The sequence below is a fragment of the Pimephales promelas genome, chromosome 17 (genome assembly GCF_988280905.1).
Source record: "Pimephales promelas chromosome 17, fPimPro1.hap1.1, whole genome shotgun sequence".
NCBI lineage: Eukaryota > Metazoa > Chordata > Actinopteri > Cypriniformes > Leuciscidae > Pimephales > Pimephales promelas.
The window spans coordinates 17,040,386-17,058,125 of NC_142785.1; the positions used below are offsets into that span (position 1 = coordinate 17,040,386).

The 17,740-nt window shown below is 44.8% G+C and overlaps 1 protein-coding gene across 49 annotated transcripts in view; it reads right to left on the reverse strand.

The window, feature by feature from the left end:
- ank3b (ankyrin 3b) overlaps positions 1-17,740 on the reverse strand; it is a 205,528-nt gene that overhangs the window by 11,850 nt on the left and 175,938 nt on the right. For 20 of the 49 annotated variants that reach the window (XM_089122000.1, XM_089121997.1, XM_089121993.1 and 17 more), the window contains 8 exons: positions 17,155-17,362; positions 15,650-15,746; positions 15,298-15,526; positions 9,823-9,948; positions 9,311-9,433; positions 8,851-8,877; positions 8,223-8,304; positions 17-7,111 (listed from right to left, as the gene is read on the reverse strand). In XM_089122000.1, coding sequence (XP_088978126.1) covers positions 17-7,111; positions 8,223-8,304; positions 8,851-8,877; positions 9,311-9,433; positions 9,823-9,948; positions 15,298-15,526; positions 15,650-15,746; positions 17,155-17,362 — 7,987 coding nt within the window. The remainder of the gene's footprint in view (positions 1-16; positions 7,112-8,222; positions 8,305-8,850; positions 8,878-9,310; positions 9,434-9,822; positions 9,949-15,297; positions 15,527-15,649; positions 15,747-17,154; positions 17,363-17,740) is intronic. The other 29 variants (XM_089122030.1, XM_089122032.1, XM_089122031.1 and 26 more) reach the window with 6 other exon arrangements.

A 17,740-nucleotide genomic window follows, 5' to 3' on the forward strand; every position in this document is an offset into this window, starting at 1 on the left:
GGAAAGTTTTACAAACTAGGCTCGATCTCCACGCCGGGGGCCACTTGAGGCCCAGCACCCTGACTGCCTTCACCTCCATCAGTCCTCCTCCTACTCCTCCTCCTCCTCCTGTCTCTGCCGGACTGCTCAACCTGTGATCTCACGTCTCTAGCAGACCTGGATGTACTGGAAGGTTGCGATGCTTCTGACAAAGATGTGTTCCTTGATGTGCTGCTTTCTCCATCCTTATCATATACCTGCATCTCTTTCTCTTTACTGGAAAGGCAGTCCACCACCTTCACTGCGCTACTAGTAGGTATTAAATTACTACTAGAACTTTTTCCAACCTCACGTAAAGTCTTTTGACCACATTTACTGCCTGATCTACTGACAGGACCGTTTTTTGATCTTTTGTTCGTGGTTATCGTTTCAGTTGACTGTGGTTTAACTTTTTGTTTGGCCATTGTTGTCGTCCTACATTTCCCCACTGGTGAGGAACTAACATTTTTGAACTTCATCATTGGGATACTAGATTTAGGCTTCACATCTGGGAATGGATCTAATCGACTCCTGGCTACCTGTCTAATCTTCTGAATTGGTCTTGAAGACTTTCGATCGTTTTTACAACCCAGTGGTGCATGAGGTATTCTTACTGGCAACCTAGACTTTGGTGGCTTTCTTTTATTCTCTATACTACCATCTCTGAAAGTACCAGTGTTCTTTCTGACTGAATCGTCATATTCGTTTATTACTTGAACTGAACAAGGCTCAGACATCGACAGCTGTTCGGGTTGGACACTGCTTTGCGGTGAGTGATGTGTTCTAGCATTTAAGGCCTCAAGATTAGCATTATTACTGCAATTTCTGGAATTATTGCACGTTGTTTGGAGGCGTGCTTGCGGCTCTGCCCTCGATGAGTCTGTACTTTGATTGTACTTGCTTGTTCTACAGGTTTCTGGTCCTATTTGAAGTGCAGTCTCTGGTGTTTGACCTTGAGAACTATCCCAGTCTACACAAACAAAATCTCCCCTCTCAACATTGGAAGTTTTAAGTCCTATCTTAAAAGAAGAACATAAAGAACTGACTTCTGAATAGGGGGGAGGCTCCATGTCATGAGATGTGTCAGAGTGGTCAGTGCATATCTGAATGATATTGTATGATATAACAGTGTTGTCCTCCATCTTAATTTGTGCTCTCTCAACTATTTGTGGATTTGAGGTGACTACATTTGGTTTTCTCATCCCATCCCCTCTCCTCCCTCCAAATGTATGCTCACCAATCTGAAAAAATTGCAGCCTTTCTTCAACAAAATCCCGTTTGCTCATGTCAATCGCACCACTGCGGGTCATCTCAAACATCTTCCCTTCGTGGAAGGGGAAAGGGTTAGGTTCGCTAGTTGGTGTGCTTTCATCAGTTGGGGTTCTTGCAGGAGTTGTGTCAGGGGTCGTTGCTGTAGACTTGTCATCTACTGCTAGGCCAAACGGCTTGGGCTCATCATCTTTAATTCTAGCGTCCACGACTTCATCTTCTCCTCCCTTGCTTGACCAAGGATCAAAGCCTTTTGTTGCAACAGTTTTAAAAGGAGTATTAAACTCCTCATCAAGCTTGTAACTAAAGTACGTGTCTGACAATCCTTGATCCGATTGTTTTCCATCATTTTCACTGTCCTTTCCATTCTTTTTGTTTGAGGGATCAGACTTAGCTTTGGTCTTATTGCAGTCCTCAGCTGGTGATTCTTCTTGAATTACTTCAAGTTTACTTTGGCAACGATCACTTGGTCTAGACATATTTTCCGATGCCCAAATATCTTTTCTGTTCTCGTTGGGAAATCCAAATGGTTTGGCAATAGAATCACATAAGCCGTCATCCTCATCCTGAAGTTCATATCCATCCAGAGAGTCAATCTCAGTGGCGTCAGTGTCATGAGAGAACTCTGCAGTTGTTGCTATTGAGCAATCTGTGATGGACTGATCATTACCATTTTGTTCATAATCATAATCTTCTTCTTTTCCATTACCATTTTCCCCTGGTTCTTTATCATTCCCATTCGTGTCATGTTTTTTTGATTGGCTTTTCTTCAAATCTGTCTCCTCATCAATCTTAAATGTATATTTCTTTATTGGAATGGGTTTAAAGACTGATTCCTCATCACTTGAATCACTTTCATTCGCTCCTGGGGGTACAGGAGATGGAGGCTGGACTCTTATTATGGGTTCAGTAAGAAGATGCTTATCATGCTCCTCTTGGAGATTTACTTCCATCATTTCGGTCTCAGCCTCTGAGGAAGGAGTCGACCATTTTTTCTCAGGCTGTGACGAATCAGAATCCAAGGGTGGTGGAGGAGGAAATTCTATATATGCAACTCTTTTGTCTTTTGTCTCATGGCTAGTTTCATGTTTACCATTGGCTTCTTTTTCTGGTTCAGATTCTTTCAAAGAAATAGCTTTGCCTTGTTCACTATCTTCTGACTCCTCTGAAACCTCAGCTATTGGGCTTGCAATACCTGGCATAAATGCAATAAATGGATCAGGGGTTCTTGAGGTGAGATCATAACTGACCTCTTCTGAGCTTGGTGTTTCTGGAGTTATAGGACTTTTGCCAGAGCTATCAATAAAAGATAACTGTTCTAAGGTGTCATCATCTGGACTGCCTTGAGGAGATGTGGGCTGTTTCTGTTTAACTGCAAATAATGTACGACTTTCTGAGCCAGCTATCTTTTTGAATGTTCCATTTGTTCCTCCTCCCATATCTTTGTCAGCCTGTTTCCCCACTTGGACACTTACATAGACGGGTAAAGTTTTAAGCCCTTTGAAACTTTCTCTTGTTGTAACTGTGGATATTTTTTCCACCGAACTAGTGTCACTTAGACCACTTGTTGTTCTACCTTCAACAGAGACTTCCTCAGACTTCTTTGTTGCAGATTCTTCTCTCTGCATCTCTGAACGGCCCAGAACCCTTGGTTTGGTCAAGGTAGGTATATGTGATGGGCTCTTTTCAGTTAATTTACTTAATGTTTCTTGATTCCCCCTGTTTGACTGATTATTGTCTACGGAAGCTGATGATGTTCTCACAGGAATATGAGATTCTGTCTTTTTCTTAAGGGTCTTTACCTGAAAGTCATTCCTATTGATATCATCCTTAGACAAAGAAACCGTTTTAACGGTCTCATTTTTAATGTCACTTTTTAAATACTGCTGCTCTTTAAGATCATTAATTGCAGTATCCTTATCTGCATCTTTCAAGTCATGAGATTTAACTTTAGTAGAGCTCTCTTGAGTTTTTTTGATTTCTTGATCCCTATTATTCTCAAACAGTGAGGCTCTTTTTACAATAGTATCTGTTGTGGGACATTTTTCAAGTAAAGATTTTTCACCTGATTGCTTTGAGACAGCAGTACTACTGCTACTGGGAGGACCTTGAGCTTTACTACTATGAGGGGGTATTTTACTTTTATCAGTTTCTGTTAGTTTTCTAGAAGGTGGTTGTCCTTCATCTGTGGAATCACCCTTTGAAGGTTTTGAACCAGTGAAAAACTGATATACTGGTAATTTACTTTCTGGCAGTTTTTTAACTGGTTGTTTTGATTGTGTCACAGGCACATTCTTATCCTGTTTCTGTGCTTCTGTTTCAAACTTTTGTAGAACAGAACTTACTTTAGAAGTCTTAACTGGGACTGGGGGGCCTGCATTACCTGCCTTTGCCTGCTGAGGGTCTTTCTGCTGTTTTGGCTTGTCCTCACTGAACTGTGGCAGCATATGTCTCTCAGGACTGTTTGGCAGACTAGCACTTTTTCTTTCGTTTGTACTGCCAAACATCTTCTGCCTGCCTTTGTCCCATTCCTCAGCTGCACTCTTTTGTTTTTTCTCAGGGCTGCTGCACATTGAGCTTGACCCCGAACGTGTCTCCTGTGAAAGTCTAGTTGGTTTCTTTTTCTCAGGGGACTGGAGCTCATCGTTTAACTTTTCAGTTTTGTCTCTAAAAAACTGAGAGACCTCACTTAGTTTCTCCTCTGCTTCTTTAATGGTCCGATCTACTCTATCTTCATAAATTAGTTTCTCTCTATTCCTGTCCTGCTTGTCTTGGGTGAATCGCATCCAAACTGCATGTTTAGGGCTACCAGGTTCTGTGGTGTATTGTAATACTGTCACTTTGTCATATTGCTCATCTTGTGGGGGATATTTACCTGATTTGTCTGATGAATCCCTTGCTGACTTTAATTTGGACTCCTTCCTGGGGCCAGCTACCTTTTCTCCATATATGCCTTCTGCCCCTTGTACCTCAGTGGCTATGCTATGTGACTGGTCTGCCACTGAGTCCTCAGTATCAGAATGTGATATGTCTAATTTTTCTGAGAGCAACATTTTTTCCGCAAACCTGTATGACTCCCCTCTCAAATCGGACAACTCGTCATCATGATACTCAATAGAATGCTGGCTTAGAAGCTTTAAAGCTTTATATGACTCGTCTGCAATGAGCTGAGCTGAACTGGGACGGCTCTCTTCCTCTTGAGAGACAGGTGTATTGACTCTGGATGTGTCTAAGAAGAATGGCAATGATTCCTCAGCAGCAAGTTCCTCCTCATCTTGAAGAACCTCATAATCACCATCAATCCTTTCAACAAGCTCCTTGAGACCTCGGCCACCCTTGCACATAAACTCTGGATGCTTTTTAGTCTCTCTGAATATAACTTCAGTTGGGTCAGTTGTGTTGCCCTTTTCTATGTGCACCTCAATAATTCTCTCAACTTTGGGCTTTTTGTCTTTTTCAAGGAACCTTGGGGACAATTCATCTCCTTTAATGGTGTCTTGGCCAGCTTTGTGCTCAAATAAACCTGCTAATTCTTTGGAAGGATCTCTTCCAGACTGAAAAGCTTTCATTATGTCTCGGACTGACATTGTTTCTTCAATCCTGTCAGAGCCACCATCTTTCAGTTGAGGTTTGTGGTAGACCATTCGAGTTGTAGTGGTAATATGAGTTTCTTCTTTGACGCATGCCAGCTCTTCAGAGTTGACTTTCATCTGCAAGGCCTTTACCTTATCTTTGATTGTGCTAACTGTTGGCTCAGGCTCAACTGAATTCTTCAAAGCTGCTGCCTCATCCATTAGTGGCTCACAGACCTCCTCGGGATGTTCATAGCTCCTGATAACGTGGACAACCTCAGTTCTGGTTTCTGTTATTACAGGGGGAATAGGCACATCTGTGAAGGGGGGTTTGGGCCCTGTGCTCTCTGCACTTTGAGGAGCAGATGGGGTCTTTTCACTTCGGGTTTCAAAACCACTATCTGAAAGGGGACTCTTATCTTGTTCATGGGAAAATTCATCTGGAGATTCCAGGATAGCATCTGTGCCACTATAGGACTCTGCTAATTTACTCAAGTCTTTCTCTGAGGGAGAGGTCCGCATACCTGTGGGTGGCATTTTGAGCTTGTGCTCCGGTTTCATGGTGCGCTTCTGTTTTTCCTCCCCTTCCTTCCTTATTTCATCATATCTGGTCTTTACATCAGCTATTTTTGAGAGGGAACTAGCACCAAGATCATTAATTAAGTAATCAACCACTTTAGCTAAATTGAGATCTTTGTCTGACGCCGCCTGCGCCCCAACAGTAAGGGTCGGTTCAAATGTTGGCATGGATCGCAGGGCACTCTGTCGTGCCTCCTCAATTTCATCTTTGGAGAACTCTTCCCATTCATCCTCTGAGGCCCTCTCTTTACTTGAGTTTTTAACCTCACTCGGGACATCCTTTGTGAGAATTTCACTAACTTTGACAAGGTCCTCTTTAACTTTCTCAACCAAGCTGAAAGGCTCTTCATCCTCCATCTTGGACTCTTTCGAAACATGCGAGTGGAAGCTCTTGGCTGCAGCTGAGGAGTCTGTTTGTAAGATTGCAGTCATTCTTATCAGATCATCCTTCATATCTGCCACATCTTTAAGAATCTCTTGACTGGATGCCAATGTAGGTGCGGCAGCTGCTTTGAGGACTGTTGGGGAAATGAAAAGCGAAGGCTTTGAGGGTTTCATTCGCGATGTAGAGGGCTGTGCTTGAGTGTGTGTCTGAGGTGTGATTGTTATTTTGTCAGGGACTTTCTTCCCCTGGGGTTCAGGGAGCACATTGACCACGGAGAATACTGGAACAGACATGGAAATGGATGAAATTGACGTGGTGGTGGCTGGAGATCTAAGGGAATCATAAATAGAACTTGATAAGTTTGATCTTAAAGGTGAAGATACAGATTTTAGCGCACTGTAGTTTGACGTAGAGCCAGCGTAAAATGTTTTCTCAGCCTCACTGAAGGCTGCGCCTACACTGGCCGTAGCTGCTTGTGTTGTGGCTTGTATCCTTTCTTGTAAGCTGTAAGCCCCTCCTGAAAACCGACGGGAAGATGCAGAGGATGATGAAGGGTACTTTACCGGTGAAATGGATCCGTTTAACAGAACTGTTTCAGTACTGGCTATTGTAGACTTGGTTGATGAAGAAATTGATGACATAAGTGTCCCCCTAGCTGCATCTGTGGTGGTTTTAATAGAGGACAAGCTTGCTATGTTTCGAATAGGAGAGGACACTGCTATACTTGTGGGGGCTAAGGAAGATTTAAAGGACAAAGATGTGTATGTATTTGGGGTCGACTTTATAGAATCAGATTGGGTCACTGTGGTAAAAGTTTTGTCTAGCATGGATCCAGGTGAAGAAATCAAGTTAGCTCTTGAGGACAATGAAGCAGCAAGCCCCTTAATGGACACAGGATCCGTGCCAGTTTTACCCGGCGAAGACAGGAGACTGGAAGAAATTGGAACTTGATTTTGGGGGTGTTGAACCACAGTCTTTATTGGAGATGACATAGATCTGTATGTTCTAATGGGTGATGCTACATCGTTAACTGATTTAGCAGGAGAAGCGTTTGATATTCCTAGGGTGGACTTGATTGGAGATGCGGAGGAAATAGACCATGCAGACTTTAGTGGCGAAGCAGATGGCGTGTTGGAAGGTGAACTGGAGAGGGAACCCAGTCCACATTTTGTTTGCCCAGGGACGGTAATAGGAGCAGTCGACCATGCCTGGTAAGATCTTGTTGAAAAGACAGGTTTGTGAGCGTAACCAGCAGGCAGTGTTCTTGTTGTACTTCGTTCAACTGTTTCTTTAAACAGATAAATGAAAATCCAAACATAAATCAACAAAAAATGGTGGGAAAACAGAGAGACCAGAAGAAAAAAATTGGTCAGTGGCGTTCGTCTTATAAGGAGGTAGAAAAGCAGTTTCATGAAGTGAAATGGAACTGAAGGTGAGGATGTAGCCAAATTAAAGACGATCCACAGAGATTCATGGCCCAAAAAGGGTTTACAAAACAAAACTGAAAGCCAACAAAGCACGCACACACAGAAGGATGACACAAATGATGAACTACAAAACGTAAAATGGCAAGACAAATGCACACGACCAGAGTAAAACAATTTCTCTTTTGACTTTTGATGTGCTAAATTCTCCTGTGACTGACTACCCTCATTTGCTGCAGTGCCTTTTATCTGTTTGCTTTATAAATAAAAAAGATGTTTCCCCAATTTGAATATTTTGACAGAAGGCTCCAAAACAAAAAGCATCCTTGTTCCTATGTTATAGCTAAAAACAAATTATGGCAAATGCAGGCTAACAATGACTACGGTTCATAATATCACGCACATCATGCAGATCTGAGTAACCTTAGTGACAGGCAATTCAGTGCAAAGTGTGAAAGCACCCGAGAGAATCTATCTGTGAGTCTCCATGCATTTCCCTCAAAAATGCATTCAATTATTCTGCACAATCACAAAGCCAAAAGGAGCAAGACTGGTTGTAAACAGGAATTTAAAAAAATGGAAATGATTTTTACTTTGATGCCAAAATGCATACAATCTGCATTATTAAGACACTCAAAGTAAAATGTTATGAATGTTTCAAAATATAATTCTTGCTAGTGGGGGTAAAAATGAGCAAATTGAGTAAACAATATCTCACAAGCACAGGGCAAGCACGGCACACCAACTGAAATACCAAATTTTACATGCAAACTAAATTTAAAACAAAAACAAAAACAAACAAGAAACAAGCATGTGGACTGTTCATGTATGGTAAGAATGTGCAGATAAAACATTTATGCTTTTGCCAGTTAATATATCATAGATGGTCACAGTAAGTCACATGTTAGCTTTAATCACTCTCAAGAATTTGGTTCTCAAAGTAAGTTCATATATTAGTGAAAACATCACACTCACTCGTTCCAGGCTCGGTCAGATAGCTGTAGCGCTTACGTAAGGCTATAGATGCAAAGGTATGACGTCGTTCTGGCTTTTCAGTCTGTAACAACAACAACAAGAATCCTATCAGTTCTCCCATTTTCAACCCTGTTTAAAGTTCAGCTGACTCTCTTATTGCTCTTTTCTTTCAGGAAAAAAAAACCCTTATGACTATTATGATATGACTATATGCACTGATTTGGTCCACTTTTATACATGTATTCTATATTGCTTTATATTTATATTTAAATTGAGTTGGCCTAAATTAGCTTCATTTATTTCCTTTGATAAATTCTTAAGGCCATGAAACAAAAAGAATAACTATGACTGACTAGGTCAATGAGATTATGGGCGACGATTGGACATTATAAATATATTTTCTATCCTTAGATCAAATTTGATATGTGATCCAATTAATTCTTGAAAGTCTATGCAACAATGCTATGCTTGATGTATGGATGGGTAAAAATCAGCTTGCAGAAAGTTGCAGCAGCATGCAGTATGTGAACTGTATGTGTAACCATGTTAAAGCTGTCTAGAACAAGCAAATAACCCAAAGCTAAAGCAACTAGCAGACCACATGGAAATGAGGGGACAGCACTATTACCTCTTCCTCGGGATCTGAATCCACATCCTTTTGGTTCCCAAGATGCATTGCAGAAACAGAGGGTATAACGTAATGAAGAGCAGGGGGAAAAAAACATCAGGATGTGAAAAAAGGCGATTGAGAGCACACCAAGTAAAATTTACCGCAAAGCCACAGTGAAGAAACATAAAGGGGTAGAAATAAAAAAAAAAAAATACAAAAAAGCACAGAGCCACAACCACAGAAGCTGTTGAAATAAGCACAAGCCTGTGCACCTTCAGCCAAAGCAAGATCCAAATCAAAAGTGTGATTTGGGTCAGTCACAACAACAACAACAGCTTGAAAGAAGCTTGAAACAGATAAAAGACACACTCAGGCAGTTTGAGCCAAGTTTAACCCTCAATAACTAGGAGCACTGCTCTATCTTTCCTGAGTATGAAGATGGCATGATATGACGCAGATGATTATAGTTCAGCCTTACCTTCTTGAGTCCAGGAAGTGTGATGTTTAAATTACAGATAGCTGCCTGAGTGACACCCTTGGAAGTTTTGGTCTCTCTGAGGAAGGACAAGCGGCCGCATGGCTCTTGGCTGCTGTCTCTGACCTGCAGAGGACAAAAAAATGTTACTGCTAACAAATAAGTCTTTAGGTCTGACTTGCCCAGAATTGACTGGATTATAGCATGTAGGGAATGATATGATAGAGTAGCCTATCTGATTAAAAAAAATAGTAGAAAGTTTCAGCTGTAAAATACAAAGCACGCTAAAGTGAATAGTCACAAACAGCCACATGTTAGAGTTTCCCATTATCTTATGATACCTCAGGGTCTAACAGAATATCATTTTTTTAACGCCAAAAATGTCAGCAACAAAATATTTAATATATATATATAATAAATATGCAATAAAAAGAAATACACAGACAGGATGCATTACTAATGCTTAACTGTCATGAAAACAATGTCAAAATGTGATGTGAGAAAATGTGAATTACCTTTACACAGAACGGGAGTCTATTTTCTTTGAAAGCAAAGAAGTTAAAAACCAGCTGCTGTCCAGCTTTGGTCAGAGGGGCCAAATTTCCATAGCAGTCCACGTAGATGGGTTTCCCTTCAAGTACCTTTAAAATAGACAGCCATGTCAGTGCAACCACAACATTTTATTAAACCGTTAGAGTCAAAAATCTTAAAAAGACTAATCCCTCCAAAAATCTTAAGGATAAATGGATAACATAAATACCACTGATTAGCATGGAAGGTGTATACGGTACATCAAAATATTGTCATAATAGCAGCACAAAAGAAAAATAAAACGTCTCTGGTTACGTATGTAACCCTAGTTCCCTGAAGGGAACGAGACGCTGCGTGTAAACGCCGTGGGAACGCCTCTGCGTGACGAGTCATGAAGCACGTATGAAATCTGTCCAATGGCGAGACGGAACGTCATAGGCGGGGTGACGTATCGACCAGGAAACTATAAAGCATCCCCGAAACACAAGCGCAACAGCTTCTGATAGGACTGAAGCAAGCGCTCACGGGCATGCTGGGAGTATGGCATAGACACGCAGCGTCTCGTTCCCTTCAGGGAACTAGGGTTACATACGTAACCAGAGACGTTCCCATTCAGGGAACTTCGAGCTGCGTGTAAACGCCGTGGGAACGCTAATACCAACGCCGCCATGCGAGCAGGTGTCCGTTGTATGAAATCAGGCACATATTTAGACGAAAGCACCTGCGCCCCTGGAGCGGAGCTACCATACCCCTGGTTGAGTGAGCCCAGACAGCCAAAGGAGAAGGCTGACCGGCGGACTCATATGCAAATGAGATGGCCTCGACCACTCACTTACTCAACCTCTGCTCAGATGCGGGACAACCTTTCTTCGGAGGTCCAAAACAAACAGATAACTGTTCAGGCTTTCTCCACAGGGCAGCTCTGTGGACATAAGCATCTAGAGCCCTCAGAGGGCAGAGCAGATTAGTTTCTCTTGGTCTGACCTCACAATACCACGAAGAAAAAGAATTACCAATGGGTATCTCCCGTGAAAAGCTCCACTCAAAGGGACGTGGTAAGCAGATAGGCCACCACATACACCTTTAGTGTGGAGTGGGATAACCCTGTGGAGAAATGCTCCAAAGGAATTCCAGCACCGCCACACCGGGCAGTTAACTGGGTCCAACTGGTGTTCTCCCCACCAAGAGGTGAAACATTGCCACCTCAAGGCATATAATCTCCTCGTGGACGGAGCTCTGGATTGGAGGATGGTCTCCACGACCTCAGTCGAGAGACCCGATTCTATGAGCTGGGCCCCCTCAGAGGCCAAGCCACAACCTCCATAGATCTGGGCGGGGGTGAAGTATCGACCCGCATCCATACTCGGACCGGCCAACGCGGGGCTACTAACAGTAGAAAGACCCCGACTCGGTGAACCCTCTCCAGAACTCCTGGGAGCAGAGCAATCGGGGGAAATGCGTACAGGGGTGACCTCGGCCACTCCTGTACCATCGCATCCAACCCCAGAGGGGCTGGTGGATACAGAGAAACCACAGCATGCAGTGTCTCAGTCCCTGGATTCAAATAGGCCTACCTCGGTATGACCGAAATGACTCCATAGGAGCTCCACCACCTCGGGGTGGAGTCTCCACTCCCCGGGCCTCGGCCCCTGCCTCGACAGGATGTCTGCTCCCCGATTTAAATATCCTGGGATATAAAATCGCCAAAGAAGAAGCTTCCCCTGGGCCCACAGAAGGATCTGGCGCTAGCCTGAATAATGGACATGAGCGCAGACCCCCTTGATGGTCTATAAAAAGACCCCCGATGTGCTGTCTGACCGGACAAGAACATGGTGACCCCTCAGGTCTGGGAGAAAGTCCACAGACCCCGGGCTGAGCGACCACTCATGATCGCCCCCAGCCCGTGAGGGAGGCGTATATCGTTAGCTTCTTTGGAACAATGAAGTAACGGCTGTAATACCCCAACTCTCTGTCGGGGGGAAGAACTCGTTCTATCGCCCCCTTCAGTAACAGAGCTTTCACCTCTTGTTCCATGACCAGAGCCTGCTCGGGGGATACCACTGTAGGCAAAATCCCCCGAAAACGAGGCGGACGTGACCTGAACTGGATCGCGTACCCGCGTTCGATAGTCTGCAGGACCCATCGAGATATATTTGGAAGACTTTCTCATTCTGCCAGAAATTCCACTAAGGGTACCAGTCTCTCGAGACTGGCCTCTGGAGTAATTATAGAGACAGAAACAGTGCCCTGTGACCGCGCACAGGCAGGGTTTAACGACTGTTCTGTATCGCTCCTCGGAGCAAACGAGCTTCCCTCGGGAAACCACTCGCTAGGACCGTCTGCGCCCACCCTCACAGGCAGGTTCAGCAGAACGGGTCCCTGCAGACCCCCCTGGTGGTTTATGTAAGAGACCACAGACATGTTGTCTGACCGGACAAGAACATGATGATCTCTGAGGTCTGGGAGAAAGTGTTTCAGAGCCTGAAACACCGCCATCATCTCTAGACAATTTATATGCCATCGGAGATGATGGTCTTGCCACAACCCGCGGGCCGAGCGACCACTCATGATCGCTCCCCAGCCCGTGAGAGAGGCATCCGTCGTCACCGTTACCCGGCGACACGGGGCTCCCAGCGCAGGTCCCAGGGACAGGAACCAAGGTTCTTTCCACATAGCCAGGGCACGGAGACCACGTCGCGTGACCTTGATCTTGCGGAGCGGCTTTCCCCTCGGGGAGAACCCCTTGGTCTTGAGCCACCACTGTAGTGGTCTCATGTACAGCAGGCCGCACGGTAACACGTTGGATGCTGCTGCCATCAGACCCAGAATTCTCTGGAATTCCTTTACAGTGAGTGACTGGCCTAGCTTCACTTGCTTGACAGTCGAGATAATCGAGGCTATACAAGCCGGCGACAGACGTGCCTGCATCGTCGTCGAATCCCATACCACGCCTAGAAAAGTGGTCCGCTGAACTGGCGAAAGCACACTCTTCTTAGCGTTGAGTCTCAACCCCAACCTTCTGATGTGGGCGAGGACGGCATCTCGATGCCGAATCGCCTGATGCTCCGATTGAGCCAGAATCAACCAATCGTCGATGTAATTTAAAATGTGAATGCCCTGGAGACGCAGCGGGCCAAGGCCGCGTCCATGCATTTCGTGAAGGTTCGAGGAGATAACGCTAGGCCGAATGGAAGGACCCGATATTGGTACGCTTCGCCCCAAAAAGCGAACCTCAGGAACTTCCGATGTTGCGGAAGGATGGAGATATGGAAGTACGCGTCTTTTTTTAGGTCTATCGTGACAAACCAGTCCTCGGACCTGATCTGTGACACGATCTGCTTGAGAGTCAGCATTTAGAACTTGAGCTTCCCTACTGACCGATTTAAGAGGCGCAGGTCTAAAATCGGACGCAGCCGCCCATCCTTCTTTGGAACAATGAAGTACCGGCTGTAATACCCCAGCTCTCTGTCGGGAGGAAGAACTCGTTCTATCGCCCCCTTCATTAGCAGAGCTTTCACTTCTTGTTCCATAACCAGAGCCTGCTCGGGGGTCACCACTGTGGGCAAAACCCCCCGGAAACGAGGTGGACGCGACCTGAACTGGATCGCGTACCCGCGTTCGATAGTCTGCAGGACCCAACGAGATATATTTGGAAGACTTCCCCATTCTACCAGAAATTCTACTAAGGGTACCAGTCTCTCGAGACTGGCCTCTGGAGTAGTTTTTAAAAACAGAAACAGCGCCCTGTGACCGCGCACAGGCAGGGTTTAACGACCGTTCTGTATCGCTCCTCGGAGCAAACGAGCGTCCCTCGGGAAATCGCTCGCTGGGACCGTCTGCACCCCCCATTACAGGCAGGGTTGGCAGAACGAACCCCTGAGGGCACCGAGAGAGAGCGGGCGCCGGATTCAGCGGCGAACACCTCTGTCTCACGGTGGGGACCACCCTCAGTAGCCTGACACCAGTGGCGTCAGGACTTCTTCGACGAAGCCTTCCTGGCGACAATAACCGTCCTCAGATCGGTTCTATCCCGGGAAGACCTCGCCTGAGAACGCCGCGTCTCAGCCCAGTTTTGCTGGGGAGGAGCCCGAGACGCGACGCTCTCTCGACGGGCGGGGCTGCTCTCGCCCAGCAGCCCCCGAAGGATGAGTACGGAGGGGGAGACATTTCTGGAGCGCCGCTGCCTGTTTTTTTCCCGGACGACAGCGGCGCATCCAGGAGAAACGCTTTATCTTTCTCCTTCATATTAGCCAGATTTAGCCACAGATGCCTCTCCGTGGCCACCAGGGCTGCCATAGAGCGGCCGACTGATCTGGCCGTCTCCTTGGTGGCACGGAGAGAAATATCTGCCGCCTGACGCAGTATCTCATTAATCACGTCAGTGCCGACGACCTCCCCCTCACTCATATCTCCTAGACCCAGCAATATTAGCATACATAGAGGTCTGGTGTGTCAAAATTCTAGCTGACACTGGTTTGTTCCACGATCTACACACCTCGGTGTGTAGATCGGGGAAGAAAGGCAAACACCGGCATGGAGGTAGTGAGTGTGATATTAAAAATCTCTCATCCATTTTACTCTCTCGACTCTTGTTTCTCAACTGGCCATTCAATGGTTAATTTTTCCACAGCCCGAGTCAAAAACCTCCATTTTTTTTTTTTTTTTTTTTTTTTTTTTCCCTTTATTTTTACTACATTCGCGGGAGACTGGGATGGCAAACGAGCTTCCCTCGCTCTCCACTGAGTCCATAGACTCTGCATCCACACTTTCAACATCCAGCTCCTCAGAACTGGATAATTGAAGTGATGGCGCCTCAGCCCGGGCAGGAAAAACCGCAACGCGGACTCCCGCAGCGAGAACTGAGGCACTGGATCTACCAGGTAAGGGCAGAGAAAGGGCGGGGCCCGTCTCAATCCCCGCTGATAGATCCATCTGCGATCCCCACGACGCAAGCCTTCGCTGTGCCTCGGCAGCAGCGGGACCCGAGCCGCGGGGAGCGCGCACCGAACCACTCTCCTCGAAGAGTGCCCGGCGGGAGCGAAGTGTCTTCATGGGCAGACACTCGCAGTGCACAGCCGGCCCCCTCGAGAGCCGACTGAGCATGCTGCACTCCCAAACAAACAACACACAGATCGTGTGTATCCCCACCCGTGATGAAGCGAGGGCAGGGATGAACACACTTTCTGCTGTTGTTTGCTCGCCATATCAATATATATAAATATACAATATTAGACAGACAGACAAAATTCATACATAGAGCGCTTGTGAAGACTCAGAAGCTGTTGCGCTTGTGTTTCGGGGATGCTTTATAGTTTCCTGGTCGATACGTCACCCCGCCTATGACGTTCCGTCTCGCCATTGGACAGATTTCATACGTGCTTCATGACTCGTCACGCAGAGGCGTTCCCACGGCGTTTACACGCAGCTCGAAGTTCCCTGAATGGGAACAGATCATTTACCTCAATGTCTTTGCTTCTGGCCACCTCCTCAAAGTTCTCCTGCTGTTCCAGAGTTTTGTCCACTTTATCGTCCGTCATACAGAAGCACCGCAGGTTGGACTCCACAGGGTCATTCATTTTAGCAAACACTACAAACTTGGCCATGTAGGGAACACAGATGAGCTCCCTGTAAAGCTGGGTGGCCAAACCTACAGTCTCTGGGATCTGATGGCAGTCTGCAAGCCAAAACCTGGACACATTTAACAGTCACAAAGCCTAAAATGAATAATGCATTTCATATTCTTTTGAATTATTAAAAATAGATCAAAAAGGCAAAGAGGACTTAATGAGAAAGCTCATAATGTTCTTGTACCTGGCAGACACATTTGTGGTGAAGGACACACAGTCATTCATAAAGGTGAGAGGTGTAGTGCCAGTGATGTCCTCCCACTGAGCCGGCGATGTGCCACCTGTCACAAGATGCTTTATTAAATGGATTCTGAAGGACTAAACGTTTTATTGCAGTCTAAAACTAGACGAATACTATAATAGAGGAGATATGAGTTAAGGCTGGAATACACTACATGACTTTTAACATCTGAACACATTTCATCACACATTTGCTGAGTTTGTAAAGGGTAACAGATTAAAACAGACTAGGTTTACTAAACAGGGGAAAATAGCGTGAGAGCGCAATTCCACAAAAACACAAATGGGAGTGGAAATTTTTGCAAATGTGTTCTACAGCGGCACGTATTCCATCATTTCCATAATGACCAATGCAATTTACCAAGAGCAACACTAATTAACATCTGGTTTAAGACATGCTTTTTTGGCGTAAATAATGGCACAAATACCAGTAAATCGACTAGCGCAAAACATAGTAAATCACCAGGCATGATTCATTTAAAGGGGTCATGAACTGGCTTTTTAATTTTTTTATATTGTTGTCTGAGGTCAACTTATGACGTTCGCTTGGTTTTTACATTAAAAAACATCAAAACGAATAAGTAATAGGCTATTTTCTACCCTAGTTTTGAGCCCAGCTCAAAAACGCTCGGCTTTTATAGGCGTCTCGCATTGAAGATTTGGATGCAAACACCCACTAGTGGATGAGTGGATAACAGTTTTGCATACTATAATGAGTTTCACTCTCGAACCGGTTTGTCATCACGAGATAGGTAGGCCTATGTTATTTAGCTATGCGTGTAATGCGCGAATCGGTGGGTGGGGCTAAACCGGCCATATTGAAGTAGGCGTTGATCTTCTTCTGCGGGGGTGGTGTTTTATCCTCTTTGACGTCATAGTTCCCCACTTTGAAAAACAAGTCGTTTGCTGAGCCTGGTGTCAATAAAAGCTTTTATTGGACTAACAAGGACGTTTTCAGTTCTGAAACTTACAAGATATTCTTAAGATATTCTTACAAGATAATATGATGACCTCTTCATAGAAGATGTTCAAGGAAACAAAATTTCCTCTTCACCAGTTCAAGGAAATTTTGATTTCTCAGTTCATCACCCCTTTAAATATTCTCCTGTTCAAAAGTCTGAAAGGGAAACTACTATAAATGCATAAGCAATAATGCAAATACGCAAATTTTTCACTGCGTATCTTTGGTAAATCCTGACATTAGTTTTTTGCGCTTATCCATTAAACGACTGAGGATCGCACACTACCAGACATACAAGTTGCTCCAAACACAACAAACACACGCAGAAACTAAGTGACGACGCAAGACAAATGAAAACAATAGCAATGGAGCCTATTTATGAAAATTGCAAACACAACTAATTAAAGTGAAATGGGAGCTTGAAAAATATTTAAAAGGATTCGATATTTCATTAGACATTGTTATTGATGGCTATAATTCAATCCTACCGGTTATACTGCAGAGCAGGCGGAGGCTTGGTGTGGTGTCTCCTTTGTAGCCATTCACCACACCCTCTCCAGAGACGGGAGGCACCGGTATGGTCATGGTAATGGGCTTATGGAACTTCCTCCTGCGAGGCTCCACTGTCACTATGGGGCTGAATGTGGCACGATTACCTATGAACTTCTTCACAGCTTCATCTGGAACAGGTTGGGCCTGTTAAGAGAAAAGGGGTTTTGCAGCAATGTTTCAGTAAACAGAATTATTTTTTTTTAGATTTAAAAATCTTAGAAATCTTTTTCAACTATTTTGCAGAATGGAACCTTTTGTGGAATGAAAAGGTCCAATGGATGTTAAAAGTTCTTAATTGAACCATAAGAGGCTTAACGGGTAGCCTATTATAGGCACATTTTTCCTTGATTGGCATTCTTTCGGCCAATCAACAAGCACAACGTCAATGGTTGAGAATAATTGTGCTGGGTTAGACTCTACCCTGAAGTAGGACCTAATTTAGATCCCTCATTCCTAGAACTTAATTCGTTCCCAGTTCCTGCGGTGTGAACATGCCAATAAGCGGGAACTTTGAAAATGTTC